The sequence below is a fragment of the Branchiostoma lanceolatum genome, chromosome 1, assembly GCF_035083965.1.
Source record: "Branchiostoma lanceolatum isolate klBraLanc5 chromosome 1, klBraLanc5.hap2, whole genome shotgun sequence".
NCBI lineage: Eukaryota > Metazoa > Chordata > Leptocardii > Amphioxiformes > Branchiostomatidae > Branchiostoma > Branchiostoma lanceolatum.
The window spans coordinates 5,787,483-5,808,685 of record NC_089722.1 but is presented as its reverse complement, the minus strand read 5'-3'; the positions used below and the strand labels follow the sequence as shown (position 1 = coordinate 5,808,685).

Below are 21,203 nucleotides of genomic sequence, written 5' to 3'. Positions count from 1 at the left end.
TTGTACCATAATCGAAAACAACTTCCACCACAGCTTATTTTTGTTCCATTCAAAACCTTTCGAAAAAAGCTTTGTATATTGACACTCGCCGTGACCTCAACTATAACAGTTTTACCTCCTTATCTGTCTGAAAATCAGGTAACGGTGTCCTTTCCACAACAGGTAACGCTGCATGTTCTTCTGTTTGTGTAAATACAAAATAGTGCATTTCTGACGTCATAACCATGCACGTTCGTAACAAGAACGACAATGAAAACTAGCCTCCTTGGACCTCTGGGTAAACGTTCGATTGAATGCGTAATAAAGACGTGAAGGTCAGTAACAATGATAAAGTACCATGATGCAAGTTTCAGAGACGTTGGCAACCAAGCTTGCCACAACAGTGCCCCTTGTCGTTCCCTGCCAAAAACCGAAGATGCCGATGTTTTTCTTTTTGTCAACCATCGATAGAGCATCCTGTCCGTGACTTTGGCTCTTCCAACAAATGTACGAGGTTGGGTAGCGGTTAGCCTGGTATCCATCCCCGGGTTGTGGAGAGGCGAGGTCTATGCGCCCAAGGTTTGCGGTCAGTCACTCAGGTAAGATCGGAATATTCCAGATTAGTCTGCTGCGTTGGAAAAGAATCAGGTCTTGTGGGAACGTTTGCGTCGGCAGTGGTGTTAGGGCCACGATAACATTGAAGGCGCACGTACTTTTAAATTAGATAATGATCAAGGAAGCAATCGCTTGGTTGTACAAGACACTAGAAGCCGTTCTTTCAGTCATACATTTAAAAAGATGACCAACATTACACAACAGAGAGCAAATATTAAAACAACGTAACATTCGACTCGAGAAAGGAAGAGAGGGAGAATGTTCTAGAACACTCTAGATCTTCTGTATGTTTCACTTCAGTTAGTCTTTTTTTTTTTTTAAATCCGTTATGCTGCCCCCGCCTTCCCAGAAAAGGTTACAAAAAGGCTAAAACAATATTCAAATAGTCAGCAACAAAATAGCCTGAAAACGCCAGTAACTGATCCAAATGCGACATACAGTATATCTCACTACTGTACGTCATAGGTAAAAACTCGTAGACAATGCAAGATGTTCCAAACGCGTAATAAAGGGTTGTCATAGTAATGGAACAACAGAAACAGAACGTCGTTCGATCGCAAACGTACAACCGTAAATAGAACGGCCGTTCCGATCCTCAGTAGCAAGTTTGGTGAGTTAGAAAAGAAAGATTGCGAGATATAATACGAGGGATCAAAGACCATAAAGAGGAGTATTCCGATCTTCATTAGCAGGAGTGTTATGTGTGGAGAAGAAGAGGAGTATTCCGATCTTCATTAGCAGGTGTGTTATTTGTGGGGAAGGACAGGAAAATTCCGATCTTCAGTAGCAGCTGTGTTATGTGTGTGGAAGAAGAGGAGTATTCCGATCTTTAGTAGCAGGTGTGTTATGTATGGAGAAGAAGAGGAAAATTCCGATCTTCAGTAGCAGGTATGTTATGTATGGAGAAGAAGAGGAAAATTCCGATCTTCAGTAGCAGCTGTGTTATGTATGGAGAAGAAGAGGAAAATTCCGATCTTCAATAGCCGGTGTGTTATGTATGGACAAGGAGGTATTTTAAACTCATTGAAGAAGAGGAAAATTCCGATCTTTAGTAGCAGGTGTGTTATGTATGGAGAAGAAGAGGAAAATTCCGATCTTCAATGGCAAGTGTGTTATGTATGGAGAAGAAGAGGAAAATTCCGATCTTCAATAGCAGCTGTGTTATGTGTGGAGAAGAAGAGGAGTATTCCGATCTTCAGTAGCAGGTGTGTTATCTGTGGCAAAGAAGAGGAAAATTCCGATCTTTAGTAGCAGCTGTGTTATGTATGGAGAAGAAGAGGAGTATTCCGATCTTCAATAGCAGGTGTGTTATGTATGGAGAAGAAGAGGAGTATTCCGATCTTCAGTAGCAGGTGTGTTATGTATTGGGAAGAAGAGGAATATTCCGATCTTCAGTAGCAGGTGTGTTATGTATGGAGAAGAAGAGGAAAATTCCGATCTTCAGTACCAGCTGTGTTATGTGTGGAGAAGAAGAGGAAAATTCCGATCTTCAATAGCCGGTGTGTTATGTATGGACAAGGAGGTATTTTAAACTCATTGAAGAAGAGGAAAATTCCGATCTTTAGTAGCAGGTGTGTTATGTATGGAGAAGAAGAGGAAAATTCCAATCTTCAATGGCAAGTGTGTTATGTATGGAGAAGAAGAGGAAAATTCCGATCTTCAATAGCAGCTGTGTTATGTGTGGAGAAGAAGAGGAGTATTCCGATCTTCAATAGCAGGTGTGTTATGTATGGAGAAGAAGAGGAGTATTCCGATCTTCAATAGTAGGTGTGTTATGTGTGGAGAAGAAGAGGAGTATTCCGATCTTCAGTAGCAGGTGTGTTATGTATGGGGTAGAAGAGGAGCATTCCGATCTTCAGTAGCAGGTGCGTAATATATAGAGAAGAAGAGGAGTATTCCGATCTTTAGTAGCAGGTGTGTTATGTATGGAGAAGAAGAGGGAAATTCCGATCTTCAATAGCAGGTGTGTTATCTGTGGGAAAGAAGAGGAGTATTCCGATCTTTAGTAGCAGGTGTGTTATGTATGGAGAAGAAGAGGAGTATTCTGATCTTCAGTAGCAGGTTTGTTATGTGTGGAGAAGAAGAGGAGTATTCCGATCTTCAGTAGCAGGTATGTTATGTATTGGGAAGAAGAGGAATATTCCGATCTTCAGTAGCAGCTGTGTTATGTATGGAGAAGAAGAGGAAAATTCCGATCTTCAATAGCAGGTGTGTTATGTATGGAGAAGAAGAGGAACATTCCTATCTTCAATAGCAGGTGTGTTATGTGTGGAGAAGAAGAGGAAAATTCCGATCTTCAGTAGCAGGTGTGTTATGTGTGGAGATGAAGAGGAGTATTCCGATCTTCAATAGCAGGTGTGTTACGTATGGAGAAGAAGAGGAAATGCTAATCTTCAGTAGCAGCTGTGTTATGTATGGAGAAGAAGAGGAAATGCTAATCTTCAGTAGCAGGTATGTTATGAATGGAGAAGAAGAGGAGTATTCCGATCTTCAGTAGTAGGTGTGTTATGTGTGGGGAAGAAGAGGAGTATTCCGATCTTCAGTACCAGGTGTGTTTTGTGTGAAAAAGAATAGGAAAATTCTGTTCTTCAGTATCAGGTGTGTTATGTGTGGAGAAGAAGAGGAATATTCTGATCTTCAATAGCAGCTGTGTTATGCATGGAGAAGAAGAGGAGTATTCCAATATCTAGCGCTAGCAGTTGTGTTTGGGGAAGAAGAGGAGTATTCCGATTTTAATAGCAGCTATGTTAAATGGAGAAGAGGAATATTCGGATCTTCAGTAGCAGCTGTGTTATGCATGGAGAAGAAGAGGAGTATTCCAATATCTAGCGCTAGCAGTTGTGTTTGGGGAAGAAGAGGAGTATTCCGATTTTATATAGCAGCTATGTTAAATCATCGGGAGAAGAGGAATATTCGGATCTTCAGTAGCAGCTGTGTTATGTTTGGAGAAGAAGAGGAGTATTCCGATCTCCAATAGCAGGTGTGTTAAGTCTGGAGAAGAAGTAATAATCCGATATTTTATCATACATAAGTTATATGGAAGATCAGGGGTAGAATATTTGCACCCCTTCTAGTCGTTCCCTATTTTTCCACAATGGAATCGTCCACATGCACAATGCCAATACAACAGATATAAGATAGCGTTACGTTGGTATTAGTGTCTGCTTAAATAACCGCAATTGAGCTGGAATACGTAAGACCTCGGATAGAATAACGTTCGACGTCTAGCATTTGCCTTTACACATCGAATATTGATACCCCCATCTTAGGCCCCCTTTCTGTGAATGGTTTAGTCTTTTCTTTCCATAGGCACCAAGGCCAGGTATTCCAGTATGGATAGTTGTGACTAGAAAACGGGGAACAAGTCTTTAACCATGGAGGACAATGTTGCGTCGTTATTTGTGAGGATTGTCGTCATTTTGGTATTCCTATCTAGAGTCTCCGAGTCAGGTAAGTACAAATTCATGTATTACAACTTTAATCAGCAGCTTACAACAGAATCCTTAGTACATGTTGTTTTTTACGCATTTCAAGCGTGTCTGTCAAGGTAAGACTAAAGCTTCCTTTATCCCTTGCATATAGAAAAAGTCATAATGTTTTTCTTGCAGAAATCAACCGAAGACATCTAGTTTCCACATTCACAACAGTGTTGTGACATTAGTAGCTGCTATAATAGTAGAAATGTTGGCATTGCTTCCTTTTGAGTTTTAGCCAAAGGGTTGTTTGCGAACTTGACAAGAGTATGTAGAACCAGGGTTTTGTAATTTTTCGTTCAAATATACGACTGTACATAGTGGATTCAAACTCAAACGGTCTCACTACATTTCACACAATGGAACCCTATTTCTTTGTACACGCATCATTGGTTCAAACAGGACTTCACGGCGCATTTAAACAATCTCCAACCGTGCTGCGTTACGGGGTAAGGTGTCGGGTTCGGCGCGGCTTTGTTTTGTTTGTTAGACCTTGTCACCAAGTCTGTGACTCGAGTGACTCTTACCGGGACGAGGCCTTTTTCTCATATAGCTAAGGACGTTTTAAAAAGGGACGGTACATGGGAGAAGTATCCATATGTTTGTTGTGGTAACACGAAACAGGTATGGGTATTACTTCTTGGTATTGTTTCCGGCTTTCGCGGGCTTTTCTTTAGTCGGCTTCAACGTCCGAAACATGACGTCACACTCGGGTAGAACCTGCAGTCGGAGCTTACCGAATGCCGTGTCGTGTACCTTCGGCTTGCGCCGTAGAAATGCGCAGTACGTCAGTATGAGGAACGCCATGACATGATACGGCCAAGGACAAAAACTATTTATTGGGACCGTTTTATTAGTTACGAGAGGTTGAATTATTAGCACTGTTTGTTCTATCGATTTGAACATTAAGAAAAAAAAAAAATTCAAACCAGGACGTGTGAAGTAAATCACAAACAAGATGCAAAAACACAACTGAAAGTTGATAGGAAAAATAAATGTGAAATCTTTCGAATCGATCCCCCCGTCTCCTTCAACGTCTTTCTAATTTTCTAAATATAGTTTACGTTTATGTTAGCGTGAAAAACAGCTTACAGAACAAGCGGTATGAATTACCAGTATGCCAAAATAAGCACATGTGCAAAAAGATTGCAAATTGAAAACTTCTTTAGATTACGTCTGGTACATTACTTCACATAGTATTTTCTGCGATCCAGACACTCCAGCTAATACAAGAAAAATCGTCTAGCAACGGATTAGGTTCTTTACACTGAGCTGTAAACAGCACCATGTCCTTGGCCCGGGTCTCCGGTAAGCCGAGTCAACCTTGTCTGGTTTGTTGACATTTTCAACAGAGCGTTCAAAACAACACAGCACTTCAACTCTACTCTACACACGTTTCACACATACTCTCTCTTAAGGACGCAACTAAAGGAAGTAGAAATAGAACGAGTACAGAGAGGAAACCAAGATGAATTTTATTTAGAGGAAAATAGGGGAAAAAAACAAGGTGTTCGTGCGTGTCTATATGTCCGTATTTGTGTTTGTGTCTGTATAAGATTGGTTCATATGCGGATATATCATATCTTATTTTATGTGTCGTTGGAAGCCTGTTCTTTCTATTTGGGTACAGGCTACTAGTGTATTAAAACACAAGTAGTTCACTTAAAACCATTGGCTTTGTGTTATATTTTGCCGATTTATAATTCTCACATTAACAATTTCCTTCCCATGTCGTAGTTTTCATCCCCAGTAGAGTACATGTTGAGCCGGTGTCGTCTGCAACTGTTAGAGTAGACTGGACCATACCGGAACAACCAACACAAGAGGTAGGAACGACTACACGAAACCCGTAGCATGTCATTCTGGTAACATTCATCGGTAATAGATAAATCTACTGTTTCATCGGACATTATGTCTTCACTGTTCAAATTAGCTGGATTTTTTGTTGTTATCAAAATTGGGACGTTATCTTGGACTCCTGAAAATCGCCACATTGAAGAGTATTTGTAAAAAGTTCAAATTTATGAATGTGATGGACCTTCTGTATCGGAAAAAAATCCGCATCTTTTTTTTAGATAAAACATATGATTGGCGTTCTTTCTTTCACAGGAAATAAGATTCTACGTCATCTACTACAAGCCATCAAGTCTAACCGCGGAAGAGACGAGGATCGTGATTCGTTCCCGGGAACAGCGGTACACAGTCACCGGGCTGGAACCGTTCACAGACTACACCTTCTGCGTGGCTGTCGTCACAGACGTGCAAGAGTTCAACAGAAGCGCACAAGTGCAGACGAGGACAAGAGAAGCAGGTAATATCAGTAAAAAGGCGGTCAAACCTCAGACTGAGGACGAAGCATGGCGATTTTTCTTTACCAATTAGTTCAATGCGGCTTCTACGGCTCGCGTGTTTAGCCAAGCACACCGGGTCATGCAGAACTTTGACTCCTGAGGCTTATGAATGACTGCTCCCTCATGCACGGAGCCGCCGGCTTTACGTCACCGTCAGATATCAGTACATCTTGACACAAATGTAATAAGCCATCTCACAGTTCCGAGTGCGCATGAGCAGTCGTAATGCATGGCGGTCTATGTCAATGGTCAAGATCACAGTGATCATATTTTGATGCTAAATGTGAACTTCTTTCAGAACCACTGGCTCCGAGAAACGTCATAATATGGACGATGTATTCGCGACAACTGCGCATGACCTGGGAGGAGCCCGCACTGTGGAACGGCCCAGTAGGTGGTTACGTCATCACCTTGAAGCAAGTCGTCATCACAGGAGAGATGACGTCATTGGACACCGTTAGAGTACCGAACCACGCCCAGAACAGTCACGTGTTCAGAGACCTCCAACCAGATACGAGATACGAAATATATGTAAGTGATGAGTCAACAATGTTGTTTGAGGGGAAAGAAAATTTTAGTTGCATTGCAGAAATGACAATTATGATATTTTTCTTGCGCATTTGTACTTTTCTACCACTTTATTCTAGAATCTTTATACTAGAAATAATATTTTTCGGACTGTTAGGACTACATTCGTGACAATGCTGTGTGCTTTCAGATAAGGTCTCACAACGGAGTTCACTACAGCAGTCCTGTTCACTCCAGAGCTTCCACATTAAAGACAGGTGAGTGTAAATAATATTATGATAAAGTCTTGTCTGATGTTATTTTGATCAATTTCAATGTAGTGTTATTATATGATATAGCCTCCTTCGCAGACTTTTGGAGCAGTGGCGTGGCAGGGGCTGATTCGCGATTTTCAACATGGGCTAAGTTTCTCCATGCCGGTAGAGGGAGTTGGCCCGCCACAAATCCCTTTCCCGGCATAGAAAAACTTAGACCATGTTGAAAATCGCCCCCTTCCCCCAATAAACTCCGCCGCTCCAGAACTTCTGCGAAAGAGGCTAATATGATATGTGTTTTATGACAGAAAGGTATATTAGTAAATGATGCCAACTGCATTGCCAAGTATTATGAAATGACCTTCTCTATTATCTCTTTCAGAAAACGCCGATATAAGAAGACTATATGACCCTATGACATATTCTATATCGGGACACGACGACTTTGGAGCGGACAAAGTTGCCATATTGGTTCTTCTGCCGACGGCGGCCTTGTTCACTCTTGGCATAGTTTCCCTTGCATATTTCAGGTATGGGGGAGGGGGATATTACCTCCAAATTAAGCCAGTTTAAATCAAATATATATATATATATATATATATATCAAATTGATGCAATTGATATAATATATAAATATATATATATATATAAATATATATATATATATATATATATAACAGCCAAAAAAAAGGTACAAGTTTGAATTTTTTTAACGACGTCATGTGTTATTCTCTCTCACAGGAACAAACAACAACAAGAAGCTATGACCGAAGTGGCATGTTGACAAGCCGAGGTACAGGACAACTCGCATACGTTGGATAGATGATATTTTCTTGTCGTACTATTGTTTTGGGTCGAACGATTTGACTTTCAGAGACGCTATGACAAAACAGACCATCGACAAGGACCTACGACAACCTTTCGACAAGACGGCAGGTGTTGTATGGCACATCCACGGCTGTCCTGGTGGTCTCAATTTTCTGTCGTACGCCTGACGTACGACGCATGTGGCGTGGCGATTTACCCTTGAAGCAACTCGCCCTGCAGTCAAGTGCTCTTGGAAACTAAAGAGATGCTTAAAGCGGCTACCACAACACTTCCGAAGAAGGCAAAAAATCGATGGTACGATGCTCGGATGCGTTTATATTGGAGTAGCCGAAACCCTGTGCTTAATCAACACAAAATGGTCTACAAATAACGCTGACTAAATTCAAACATGACGTCACACAGCGTGATTTCGATGTTCGTCGATGAAAACTTGTAAATCCAGCCTGTTTAACATTCTGTAATTCCCTTAATTGTACCAATAAAATATCATGCGATTGAACCTGTTAATTTCAAATTGATGCAATTGATATATCTAATTGATAAAGGTAAGATAGATGCTAAACTTGAACAAAGCTACTATATCTTTAAGCTTTTGAGTTGTACATACAATGAACGTACAAATTAGTTCCTTTTAAATATCATGTTTAAGTACTATTTGCGACATTATAGAGTTACAAACATGTAGAATAGGCACGTTTTGTCGAGCGATGGTCATTCGTAATGTGAGAAAAATTGATTTTTCAATATTAAAAACTGCAAAATCTAAGTTACAATTCTATTACTTGGATGATGTTACTTGTTTTTTTATTGTAGCACAATAGAATGTATTTTACTATTCAACGGTTTACTACAAACATTTGCTGCAAATGATTTGCACAAGGCTGACCCTCTAACATAGTACAGCGGTGAGCACTAGTCCCTAGGGATGAATTTGACCTTGATGCCGTTGACTGCCCTGGTCACGAGCTCCGCTACTGGGGCCACGTGGTGATCGGGAACGAGCTCGATCTTGAACCTGGCAGGGTTGGTAGAGTGGTAAAGAACAAACATTTTTTGTCTTTCCAGGCAAGTACGACTGAAATATTATCATAAAATCTACACCAGTCATGAACACAGACGAGGGGGATATAGACATTGTCACGTTTAGAACAACAATCTTGCTGCAACGCCACCATGCGGCAAGAAGTAGCAGAGTGCATTTAGGCTATATAGAAGGTAGCTTAATGGAACGTCAATTAGGTACATATCTGTTAGGCTGTGTTATAAGAACACACCAGTGTCAATGGTGAATCCCAATGAAAATGAATGCAATATGTGTTTTTTTTCCTTTTTCAACTTGAAAGCCAAACGTATATATGCACGTATGTTTCTACAAATACAAACATACCTGTGCAGTATCCTGGCTATCACCACCTTCTCTTCATTCAGTGCAAAGTTTTGGCCGATACAGTTCCTGTAAAGATACAGTTGTCAATGTGGAGCCTATAGTTTGTGAATTGACTGTGTCGATTCTCTCTGTATCCTATATTGCATCTCTTTGGACAACAGGAGAATAACGCACTGGATGTATCTATTATACAACAAAATCTTTGTTACGTATCTACGTCCAGTACTTATACCGGAATTCATGAAACAAAAGGTCAGAATCAATGACATATTGTTTAATGAAGAAAATGTTTAAACCTATCATCATCATTACACCAATAATACCAAAATACAAATTAAACAGAAAGGGTTTTCAGCACTATTAAAACTAACCTAGGTCCGGCTGAAAATGGAATGAAAGCATATGGATCCATTTTCTTCATGTTCTCGGATGAAAACCTGTCGGGCCTGTAGTCCTGTATTAAAAAAAAAATATCAGTGTGAATCTAAGGCTGTGTCGATTCGATTATATATGTTACATCTATGCGAGCATCAATTTTCCAATGACCCTAAAAAGCCCGGCCTGAATAGGATTCAATTTTTATGCAGCCCGCGGGGCACTGGTTTGAAAATATGACAGAGGCATATGGCTTGTACGTAGCAGAAAAAATGGCTCCGTAAAAGTGTACGACACCTTGTGCTTGTTCGTGGTCTGTCATCTTGTTTGATATGATGATGTATGGTTTTAATCCCTCGCAGCCTACGGGCTGAATTGCGGATTTGACAATACTCAAAATTCGTTCTAAAGTAAACCATAGCAACTTGCTAGTATATCAAAATCAGAAAAGCCATCCTGAACATATAGGATAGACAGCTGTAGACCATTTCAAACTTTGAATCTTTGAAACTTTATTCTTTAAGTGCAACTTTGCAGACGCTGTGTCTGAATTGTGTTGACTTTTTACATGTTGTTACACATTTAAAAATTGATACTGACAAATCCTTCTTAGAATCGTAAAATTGCAATTGTAACGGTAAATCAAAACTCAGTTAACATTAGAAAATACAGGATAAGCGACAGTTAACAAAACCAGATAATATCATCCATACTAGTTTTTCGTAGTGACAAACAAACAAACAATGTAGGGCGACTCATTTAGATGCATGCACATTACTTTGGCCAAACATTTAAAAATCGTACTATGTAAGGTATGGGAGTTTCTTTGATGTGAGCTGTTCTCACCATGAAATCCTCCCCCCACACAGCCGGGTTGCGATGAAGACCCGACACTTGCACAACGAGGTTCACTCCCGCCGGCAGCCGGTGCCCCATGAAGACGAAATCTCGCGTGAGCTTGCGTGCCACCATGGGAACGGGAGGATATAGGCGCATAGCTTCCTTGATGCACATCGTCAAGTAAGGCAGTTTGGAGATGTCTTGCCTGTGGTCAAAAGAATGCGAAAAAGATTACAATGCTATGGCTCGTGTCTGTGTGTACTCTTCTGCTATATGTATTATCATATATTCCATTTCTAAAACTTTACAGAATACCAATTAACATAAGTCGTGCTGTTCTATTACCATGTGAGCTCTTCCTCGTCCTTTCCCGCCATAATCATGTCCACCTCTTCCCTCGCTCGATCCTGATGTCCCGGATGTTTAGCCAGGCAGTACAGACTCCAAGAGAGGCCGCTGGCTGTGGTATCGTGGCCTTAAACGAGAAGCGTATCATAATGCAGATGAATCATACATGCTGTCCTGTGTGCGTGGCACATTTCCAAAAGTTTGCTAAGGCAAAGATTTATTGGGGAAGTTCTCCTGCAGTACTATAGAGAGCCGCTAGGTGGTCAATAATCGAACCTGGCTTTTTTTTGCCAACACGTACAACCACCCGAATACATACTTAATATCATTATTGGGATTCATCCTCAAATTCTTGGGTTACTTTGTCCACATACTAACAAACATGCAGACGGCATCGAAATGTATAACCTCTTGTCGAAGGTAATATATATTCAAAGTTTTTTTTTACGATCTAAGTCTAAGATATGTGTCACAGAATAAACCACCGAGTGAGCGAAGCGTTACCACCATGAACACCGTAAAATGAATCATTAAAGCTATCATTATATAGCCAATCGAAACTGATATTGACACTGTTACAAATCTGACATGTTATCGTTCATACACTCACTTATTCATACTAGTGTGACTTATTGGCCGCTCATTAGTGTACGGCTTTCGCCTTCATTAACTCGTGCTAAAGACGAGATGGCTGTAGAATTATTAAGAATCGTGGCTTCTTAATGATCCATGCAACCTGCCTATATGACAATGGGCCACGATGTACGGCATGGAAAAGTGTTTCGATTTGTCATTGACAAATTTACCTTCGAATAGGAAAGTGTCCACCTCCGCCCTGATCTCCTCGTCTGTCAGCCCCCCTCCATCAGAGTCTCTTGCAGTCAGCAGGATGTCCAAGAAGTCCAGATAGCGAGACCCCCGACCCATCTTTTCCCTGCCCTCTCTGTCCTGCGGTAACAATTGCAAGCGTTCTACACCTTTACTACTTCATCCCCCTGGGAAGTGAAATATCGTTTTTAACGTGTCTGTGTCAGTGCTTATAGTCTAGGCGATTGGTGCAAAAAATTTTCAAATTATGGTAAAAGCATGAAACTTGTCATATGTTATGCCTGTTTTTGTATCCCTGTCCGTCTCTGTCTATCTCTGTCTTTCCTTCTCTCTTTGTCCCTCTCTGCATCTCCGCTTCTCTTTGTCTGTCAACATGTCAACAACGACATAGCTGCCTATGCCCCACTTACCAGAACCACTCTTCTAGCTTTGATGATGTCATCAGCCTGTTGGTGGACAAGATTGGACAGTTTCACAAACTTCCGACCCTCAGGTGTAAGTCGGTACGTCGACCACGAGAGTGTCCACGGCCAAGGGTTCCTTGAAAGACAATACATCCATATAACGATTGAAAGTTTTAAGTAAATTCAAAAGAAATACATTGATTTGTCGCCGTAATGCTCATGGAATTGTGCATTTTTCTCTGCGTAACAAGATCCCTCACTGACAGGGCTCTACGTAGAGTGTGTTGCAGTTAACCTCAGAACCAGACTGATCTTAAAAATCAGAATTGCCATTAGTCTCTGGCTCTCTGCTCACTATGCTCTATCACCATGAAAATCAGTTCAAATGGAGCTCAGAACTCTCTGTCACTATGGAAACCACACGTCACTGTCTACAACACCATGGTAACGTCACAGCCATTCCTCCGACTGACAATAGCCTGTTAGCAATATCAACAGGGTTAGGATGATCCTTATTCTCCTGACTTCAATGTGTTAGTTATCAAGCTTATAGGGGCCTGACTAGTGGAAGGGCTGCTAGAAGCGTGATCAGATCAGGCTAGAGGAAAATCGTACCTTGCACGTAACATGACCAGTTGTGATATGGTGTATACGGCAGCCACGTACGGGTCCTTGTCCCTGCAAGAGAAGAACACGTCCGTAGTTGAAGCCCTTTATTTTAGATACACTGTTAAACTAACTTAGAATATATATATAACAGGAGGCCTAAAACGTGCTTTTTTTTCTCGTCGAGACAATCCTTCGTCGCAATTGTCTATGCTTATGACACTTAGGGCAATAGATATCATTTCTATGTCAAAGATGTCAATTGCAATTAGGAGCAAGTAAGAGAGAGAGAGAGAGACAGAGACTGAGACATAGAGCGAGAAAACCCAACATGAATAGTCTGTCCGTTGTGTTGAAGTAATAACAATTAGTAAATGTTTTTACCCAACACGCTGACAGTCGATGTTGTGGGAGAATGCACACTGTAGAATGATGTCCAATGTCACCAAACTCAGGTGTTTGGTGATCTCCACAGCTTCATCTTTCATGGCGAAACTTGACATCTTTTCCTGGGGGAGGGAATGGACTCGAATTAGCCGGAGTAGTTTTAGAAATATGTGGTTTGTTAGTTTGTGAAGAAAAAAACGGAAAACAGATCAATGTTTGGTAAATATTAAAAAAATGATCGTGCTGTTTGCAAATGAAATTAAGGAATCAACAACAATTGTAAATGGTGCAAAGTATGGTAAGTTTTGAAAACGAGCATTTTCTAATTCTACGAAATTAGTCTATTCCAAGCCTGGCAAAAACGATCAGTTCTAAATGGTAAGTAAAGTCTACATGCAATAGATGGCCATAGTTACCAGGAACACATCCGTTGCTTGGTTGTAAATTCTGACGTAGGGTCGCAGGATTTCAAAGTGGAACGCCGGAGTCAGCAGTCTTCGGTTCCGCCTCCATTTTTCATCTTTGGTAAGGAGTAGACCGTCACCTGTTGTGGGAAGTGGGGTGGGAGGGGGTAGTGGTGTCAAAGAGACTATTTTAATTGGCATTCTGTTTCCGCACATGTATCGGGAGTAAACGGTGCAAAACATAAAATGAAGAAAGTGCAGTGAGAACATGTGTCCCAAACACATTTTGAAACCAAAATTTGCAGCATGTTTTAGAACCCTGCACAAGTCAACAATGATGTCTGTTGTCGATGCCTTCTTGTGAGACAAAATCATTCTTTATTCATTGAAGATGTATACAGTATGGCCGGACTTGCAGGACATTGTTTTTACGGTGATGAATAACATTTAAAACCTAACACCTATAGTCGGTAAATGCATAAAAACGAGGTAGCTGCATGTTGAATAAACACCGTGTGACATGATGATCATAATAGAAATAGTATTACTTATTCCTTGAATGTAACAAATTGCGTACATGTTTGAGAACAGTGTTGCCCTTGTTTGCAACTGGTACATAGAACATCCAAGCGTTCAATGGTGCTTTTGAAATTACGACAGCATTCTTTGTTACATTTATCTGAAATAATAACGATCATTCATACCAAGTGTCTCAATTAGTCGGTTCACCGTTTGAACAGCGCATGCAAGAGGTGGAAGGTGAAGGCCCCGAACTTCAAACAGTTTTCGTCTAGACCATGTTCAAACGTTTCTGTTTATGTCTCAGGAGCATCACTCTACAAACAATGCATCGCACTACGCATGCACAGAGCGTGAGCCGGCTATTGTCAATGTCCCTGTCCCCGTCCAAAATAGAGAATGATTATGCTGCCCACCAAGCCATGGTCGAAGGTACTCGTAGGCCCTGGATTTCGGCTCGATTGTCTTCAAAACATCTTTGGCCAGTTCTGGATGGACTACGATCAGTGCCCCGCGGAACGGTCCGATCCAGAGTTGGAAACATCGCGGAAAGCGTTGAACCAGTTCAGTGAGGAGCTCCAGACCGTATTCTGGACATGTTCTCATCTGAGGAGAGACGCGTTCGGGTGTTAGCATAGCCAACAAGCCACGTGTAACTTTTTTTGCCTCACCCCTAAAATAAGGGAGTAAGGTTTGTCCGTGCGTTTCCCTACTATCACAGAAGCGTCCCGAAAAGAACTGCCCCGAAGTGAGCTTGAATCGTTAGACTTTTTTTGCACAAAAATGCTTAGAACTATTATGGCATGACATTTATTAATATGATACTTAATTATAGAACTCAATCCAAATCAATTGTGAATGGCCAATCAAGTGTCAGGGTATACAAGAACTCCATGTGGAGTATTTGTGATATCTAACAACTTGGAGCTAATTTGGGGCTAAATCTATAACCACCTTTATGCAATGACGACATGCCTTATGTTTATGTATCTACAATGCGTGGTGTTGCGTTTATCTGTTGTACATTTCTTGATCACAAATACAGTACAAAACACAATGCAGTACCACTCTTTGATAACTTCATTGAAACATTTAAAGACCATACATGTCAAGTGTCAATATGCCTTATGTTCATAGTATTGCACTTGTATCTTACAGATACATTATAAAACACACGCAGTACAGCACACATTGAGTTTATGCGTTGAAGCATGCATTATTACAGCTTCGTGAGATTGCCATTTTCCCCAATATTAAAGGATCACTGTATGGGGCTGTATAACGACGTTTTTTCTTTTGTTGCGGCAGCTTCCAACAGGTGGTTTTTGAACAGATGACCAACTAACCCCAAGTTGACCCTTGCTGCAGTTATTTGCCCACTCAGAATTTCGAGTACGTATGTGCAGTGTCAAAGGTAAAGGCCACTGAGACGTAAACAAAACCAGTCTGGGCGCTGTTATGCAAATCGAGAAAATATCGAGACGAGAACTGTTTACGAGCCAAGGCTTTCCCCTTTGACACTGTACATGCGTCCTCACCGTCTGCTTGAAAATTATGTAACAGACGAGTGTATACCTACCTTCTTTAAGTCCAGGGTCCCCTGGAGCCAGTGCCTCTCCGGACACGGAAAGGGGGCCAGAGCTTTCTCCTGGAAGCGAGTCTCCTTCCAGAGATAAATCGCAGCTACGACTAAGGTACCCAAAAGGAGGACGACCATGATAGGCAACACATTCTGTAGGGTAAAACCCAGAACCCTTTCAAACATGCTTAACGCCGCCATAGCTGCGATGGACATCCAAGAAGAAGGCGTTCTTATCGCAAAAGATAATATTTATCCGAGACTCCCTTAGGTCAACAGTAGTTCGGGTAGACAGTAGTTCGAAAAAGCCGTAGATACTTTTCTTTACACGACAGCAAGGTGGAAACTGTGCTCAATGGCGAGGAATAATACGTCTGTCTTGAAACTGTATGAATTGGATTACGATTTTGTTCGGCTGGTGTAAATGCTAAATACTGTTACCACCTACAGCTGTGCGTTAGGTTCATTCTCGGTGCGACGAAAGGGAGATCATAGGTCATGCTAGCTTAGGTATATGTATACTCATCAAGTGACATTTGGCCCACTTTATTCGATGGCTGTAATCAACACACCGAGTGGGCGTGTTCTAAAGTACGGCTAACCTTTGATCATGTTTGGTCTTTGGCTTTACGTTGAAAGCAGTCCCGGGTTCGAACCCCCTGATGCCACCGATGTTGTGCCCTTGGGAAAGGCACTTTGCACGACTTTTCTCACCCCACCCAGGTGTAAAACGCGTACGGGTATATCATGTGTGGGTCACGACACCAGTAATAGCTGCCTGTGTTCCACGTGTATTGCATCGTTGCAATTCTGATAAAATCAAATCCAATCAACTAGATGGTTGAAACTGGCGTCGGGTGCGCACCAGTATACGTAAACGGAAAGCCCGCCTTGCTTACATGGTGCGATCAGATACTGTTAACGATCATTATCTACGCCGAGGAACTCGGAGTAGATTATGTTTTCGGTTGAGCCGGATGTTGTGTGGGTCTTTATGTATGTCAAGAGCATAACTCGGGAAACCTTTAATAGATCTTCATGATATTTGGTAGGTGTGTAGTGGTTGTGCAAAGGAAGGTCAAGTTCAAAAATCGTTTACCTGGCGTTTTCCAACAGTACTGCAGCGGACTTTTAATTTTTCTGTGTTTGTATATAGGCAAAAAAAGTGACGGAAACGTTGATGAATCTCAATGATTTTTGGTAGGTAGGAAGAGATTGTGAAAACGGAGGTCAAGTTTAAAAATGATTCATCTGGCGCTTTTCTACAGTACTGCAGCAGGCTTTGTGTGTGTGAGAGTTTGTATGTCGCCAGCATAACTCGAGGAGCTGTTGATGGTTGTGCATGATATTTAGTGGATAGTTAGGGGTGTCAAAGAGGAAGGTCAAGTTCGATAATGGGCCTCCTAGCGGGTATATGAGGTACTGCAGCGGAGCTTCAACGTTTGAGGCCAAATTTTCTGGAGGCGTCAGGTTCATGATTTTTAGGTAGTATATAGCTTCTGGGACGGCAAGTGAGTGGTGTGAATTATAGCCCCCTAGCTGCACGTTTAGAACTGCAGTTGGCGTTTTTGTTAATACCTTTGGAGACGAATAACTTCAGCAGGGATTGACGGATTATCATAATCTATGGCATGTGGATAGTTTCGGTGATGCTTTACATATTTGAATACTTGTCATGCAAATAAGACGATAATTTGCATAATAAATGAGGAAAGTTTATCAATCCGCCAAAAGCTTGTAGCCAAATTTCATGCAAGTGCTATGGTAATGATTTTTAAGTGGTGTACAGCTCTTGGGGCAGGTAGTAACTGATGTAAGTTTAGACCCCCTAGTGGCTTGCTTAGAACTGCAGTGGGCTTTTTTGATGTTACCTTTGGAGGTGAATAACTCGGGTAGGGTTTGATGAATTTGCATTGCTTTGGACAGGTAGGTTATTGAGGTAATGATTAACAAATATAGACGTATGAAATTGTAATCAGGGTCTAATTAAGTGGTGAAATAGGCTTGTTTATGATTGCGTTTAAGTACCTTTTGTTGACCTATATTCAAGGACAACACCTGCTTGTCAGCAGGCCTATGTAGATGCTATGTAGATAAGATTGATGCTCTCTGGTGACCTCACTACCACCGTCCAAACTACTCTCCCGCTGGGACGGAGCTAAATCAACAAACACAGGAAAGGTCTGTGAGAGACTATCGTCAACCAGATGGTCCTGACGTCGTACCTCAGATAGGGAAACACTACTTCTTTCAGCCACCTAAAGAACGCAACAACGAACTTGTCTTCCAATTTAGTCTTCATACGAGGTCAAAGTTCGGAAATCCTCCCACCCTATCATCGCTACCTACCGCCCGGGAGGGGAACTGCCGTCACCGAGAAATTGTCCTTCCTTGGCAACACGTCTTGGGTGACCATGGAAGAAATTAGAGATTCCTCCACCAATGATCTGATGGCTAAGGGAATCAATCAAAGAATCGATGTTTCAGCTACCACACGCGTTTCTGAGGCACTGGTTTGTTGTGTCCAGCAGGAGTCAGGACTAACGAGCCCGGTAAATTATGTTACCAACGTGAGGTGCACAGGAGACAGGAGAGGGCTCGAGGGGCAAAGTACACGGACTATCCTATTGTGCGAGCAGGGGGTAACGTTCATCAGTACGCAGGACTAGAGAGTCTGTCTGATCTTTAGTACGATACTTTGTCTGTTGGTCACTCTCACTTTCACTGTCACTCTGGTTTGAAAAACCCCTCAAAGTGATCATCATCTGACACGGTCTCAGCATCGCCGTTAACGTCTGTGGTTGTGTGCGATGTTTGTGGTCCCGGATTTTTGTAGTCAGCATAACTCAAGAATGGATGGATTATGACGATACTTGGTACGAGTATGACTATGTGGGCAGGTATTGGGAAGACGAAGGTCAGGGTCGATTTTGGGCCCCTGGTATGTGACCCTGGTACTTCAGCAGAACTGAACGTGCTATGGTCTTGATCCTTTGGTGTCAGGAAGCTTGTGATGTAAGTAGAATTGTTGTAGCTTTGGGCCCCCTAGCAGCTTGCTCTTGATCTGCAGTGAAATTTTGTCAAAATATCCTAAACGAGAATAACTGAACACAGCCACCAAACTTCAAGTCTCTTGACTATTGGTATAATCCCCTGATTATTCGGCGTAGATATGTGTTCGTGGAACTCTAGTTGATAATACGATTAGCAGTTAAAGCTCGTAGGTGTCACCTGATCTGAAGTCATACTTTAGCTGACCGCCCTGTCTAGACGATAACATAACTAAAAATTGCATGTGAAGCCCGATTCCATTATAGCTCATTTGTACTCTATATTTACTCCGGGAAGGAGGATGACCTCCTTCTGGGAGTATTGGGAATGCATTTGTTTACGCGTTCGCAGCTATAACTCACGATCCCGTTGTCGCACTGGTGTGTAACTTGGCATATCGTTTGCCTGGTTCGGCGTGGTGATGCACAATAGCTTTGTTACACCATAACTACTTTAAACGTCAATCCAATATCGTAATTGCACCCCTATAATTAATGCTATGTCCCACTGCCCTGCCATAGGGACCATGTTATAATCCGTTATGCATGACTGGAATACTTCAGGCAGATACGGGGTATAAATCTTCCTTACTTGCTGTGATCGTATAGTCACTGTTACATTGAAAAATAGACAACGTGCATCACCACACGCAACCTAGCAAACGATATACCAAGTTACATACCAATGCGGCGACGAGAATTGTGAGTTTTCGCTGCGAACATGTGCCGAGTGAGCTTCAGTCTGTGTATTAAGTATGCCGTGTCCCTCGCAACTCGCACACAGTATGTGCGCACGGGACGGACGATGCATTTTTACGCACAGTGTGAAAATGACAAATCTCTGGACCTTCAAACTTACCACACTTGTAGTTTATAATACGGAGGCTGTGACAATGTAAAAAGTTTACGCAGGGGATGAAAGATTGTTGAGAAATATATCTCAGAAAAGTGCGCGCGCCAGTGTCACTTCCGGGTGGTTAGATCCGGTGACCTTTGACCTTCGTGAAATGTTACGATAATTATAGCCTTTTTTATTGCAAATAGCTAGATAGCTATAGATCAGGCCGGCCTGCAATAAATTGTGGAAAGAGGATTTACTGCATATTTGTGATTTCTGATACATCTTAGTTGTAAGGCTGAATGGTTCGTTGATAATTGAAAAGGGGCCATCTAGATCTAACTTTGTGACTTTTCCCGGAATTTCTAGATCCCATCTGTGCCATGCTGTACAAACATACTTTTCAGCAGGTTGACCACTCCTGTATTGAAAGAAAAAGATAAACAAACGCTTTTTCTTTACTTGCTCTAAAACACTACTTGGACTGAGCAGAGATGCAATTTGTGTGGGTCAATACTTGTACATACTATAAATACTTCACGGAGAATTGTGTCCTACGGACTCTTGTTTTTTTTTATCTTTATCTTTATCCTGTACTTACTTCAGGCTGTGTTGTTGGTATCTCCATGAAAATGTTCCTTTGTCTGTAGAACATCCGTTTAATGTTTCTTTATGTTTTGTTTGACCTGGACGTACTATGGTGGCAGATGGTTTTTGTAAAAATCTTCTAAGGAGAATAACTGAACAACGGAACGACGGATTTTCATGACATTTAGTATGCATATAACTTAGACAGAGATGTACATGCTACATAATGAAGTACAAATTATGCAAATTGGTGCATGATCAATGAGAAAAATCTATAGCTGCAGTGTTTTCCATTATAGGACTCAAATATAGTTTATGGCAGGTGGAACATTAACAGATGCCAATCATACAAATAGATTTCCTGATTAGCATAATTAATGCCAAAGCGTCATAATGCATCTAAATTGTAATTCACTGGGCTCTCAATATTGCGACATCTGTAAGTTAAAGGTGTACATGATCAAGCATAGACTCTGTAAATGTTAAAAGTCATTTGCATGATCAGAAAATTTCATGGAGATATGAGGTCTCCGAACTCTTGTTAGGTAAGATACCACACAGACAATTAAAGTGGGCGTAGAGAAGAAGACAACAAGCTAGCAGGGCAAGAGATATCTCATTCATTCGTGGACAAACAACCAGGGAGCGAGCAAGCGGGGAGAAGAGGTCTGTTTGGAATGGAAAACAACCCACTCAACGAGGTCTATGATGTCTCTCCGTTGGGGATTCCGTTCACGAGGGCCGCCCGGGTTCTGGAGGACGGCGCGGGAACGCCGACGGGTTTACACGTGACTTTGGAAACCACAGAGCAGTCAGGTACGGTATTCGACACTCTTAACAAATTCAGAGACAGCACTGTAGCATTGAGTAATTGACTAAAATGAACTCGTCTTCACCGAATTTACGTCATAAACGACGAAGAAAAGTAAAGCAGGCATCCTCAATTGAGGTGAAGCATCATGCTTTTTCAAGTAGCTAGTGGTAGTGCAATGCGGCTTCACCACGGCTCGCGTACACGTATG

General features: G+C 41.6%; 2 protein-coding genes and 2 long non-coding RNA genes across 4 annotated transcripts; 3 read left to right on the top strand and 1 right to left on the bottom strand.

Annotated features, from left to right (window-relative positions):
- Positions 1 to 331: 331 nt before the first annotated feature.
- On the top strand, positions 332 to 10,881 carry LOC136430919 (uncharacterized). The gene is made up of 2 exons (XR_010754953.1): positions 332 to 578; positions 10,660 to 10,881. It is a non-coding gene; the product is annotated as an uncharacterized lncRNA (long non-coding RNA).
- LOC136430913 (uncharacterized) lies at positions 3,356 to 5,894 on the top strand. The gene is made up of 2 exons (XR_010754950.1): positions 3,356 to 3,574; positions 5,282 to 5,894. It is a non-coding gene; the product is annotated as an uncharacterized lncRNA (long non-coding RNA).
- LOC136430906 (uncharacterized) lies at positions 6,175 to 8,794 on the top strand. Its single transcript, XM_066421998.1, has 5 exons — positions 6,175 to 6,378; positions 6,717 to 6,949; positions 7,137 to 7,203; positions 7,583 to 7,730; positions 7,942 to 8,794. The coding sequence occupies exons 2-5, from the start codon at positions 6,752 to 6,754 to the stop codon at positions 7,982 to 7,984; spliced, it is 456 nt and encodes a 151-aa protein (XP_066278095.1). The 5' UTR covers positions 6,175 to 6,378; positions 6,717 to 6,751; the 3' UTR covers positions 7,985 to 8,794.
- LOC136430894 (cytochrome P450 4A24-like) lies at positions 8,045 to 16,195 on the bottom strand. Its single transcript, XM_066421971.1, has 12 exons — positions 15,706 to 16,195; positions 14,543 to 14,732; positions 13,620 to 13,747; positions 13,201 to 13,325; positions 12,826 to 12,888; positions 12,217 to 12,346; positions 11,785 to 11,926; positions 10,976 to 11,105; positions 10,637 to 10,835; positions 9,787 to 9,869; positions 9,416 to 9,481; positions 8,045 to 9,043 (listed from the first exon to the last, which is right to left on the bottom strand). Exons 1-12 carry the CDS (start codon positions 15,919 to 15,921, stop codon positions 8,941 to 8,943), a joined length of 1,575 nt encoding a protein of 524 aa, XP_066278068.1. The 5' UTR covers positions 15,922 to 16,195; the 3' UTR covers positions 8,045 to 8,940.
- Between the last annotated feature and the right edge of the window lie 5,008 nt (positions 16,196 to 21,203).

Coding starts and splice junctions, on each gene's coding strand:
- LOC136430906 (XM_066421998.1), top strand. CDS start 6,752: ATGTATTCGCGACAACTGCGCATGACCTGGGAGGAGCCCGCACTGTGG. Junction 6,950..7,136: donor ATACGAGATACGAAATATAT/GTAAGTGATGAG, acceptor GTGTGCTTTCAG/ATAAGGTCTCACAACGGAGT. Junction 7,731..7,941: donor GTTTCCCTTGCATATTTCAG/GTATGGGGGAGG, acceptor TCTCTCTCACAG/GAACAAACAACAACAAGAAG.
- LOC136430894 (XM_066421971.1), bottom strand. CDS start 15,921: ATGTCCATCGCAGCTATGGCGGCGTTAAGCATGTTTGAAAGGGTTCTG. Junction 11,927..12,216: donor AAGCTAGAAGAGTGGTTCTG/GTAAGTGGGGCA, acceptor TTGTTACCGCAG/GACAGAGAGGGCAGGGAAAA. Junction 9,044..9,415: donor ATAGCCAGGATACTGCACAG/GTATGTTTGTAT, acceptor CAACCCTGCCAG/GTTCAAGATCGAGCTCGTTC.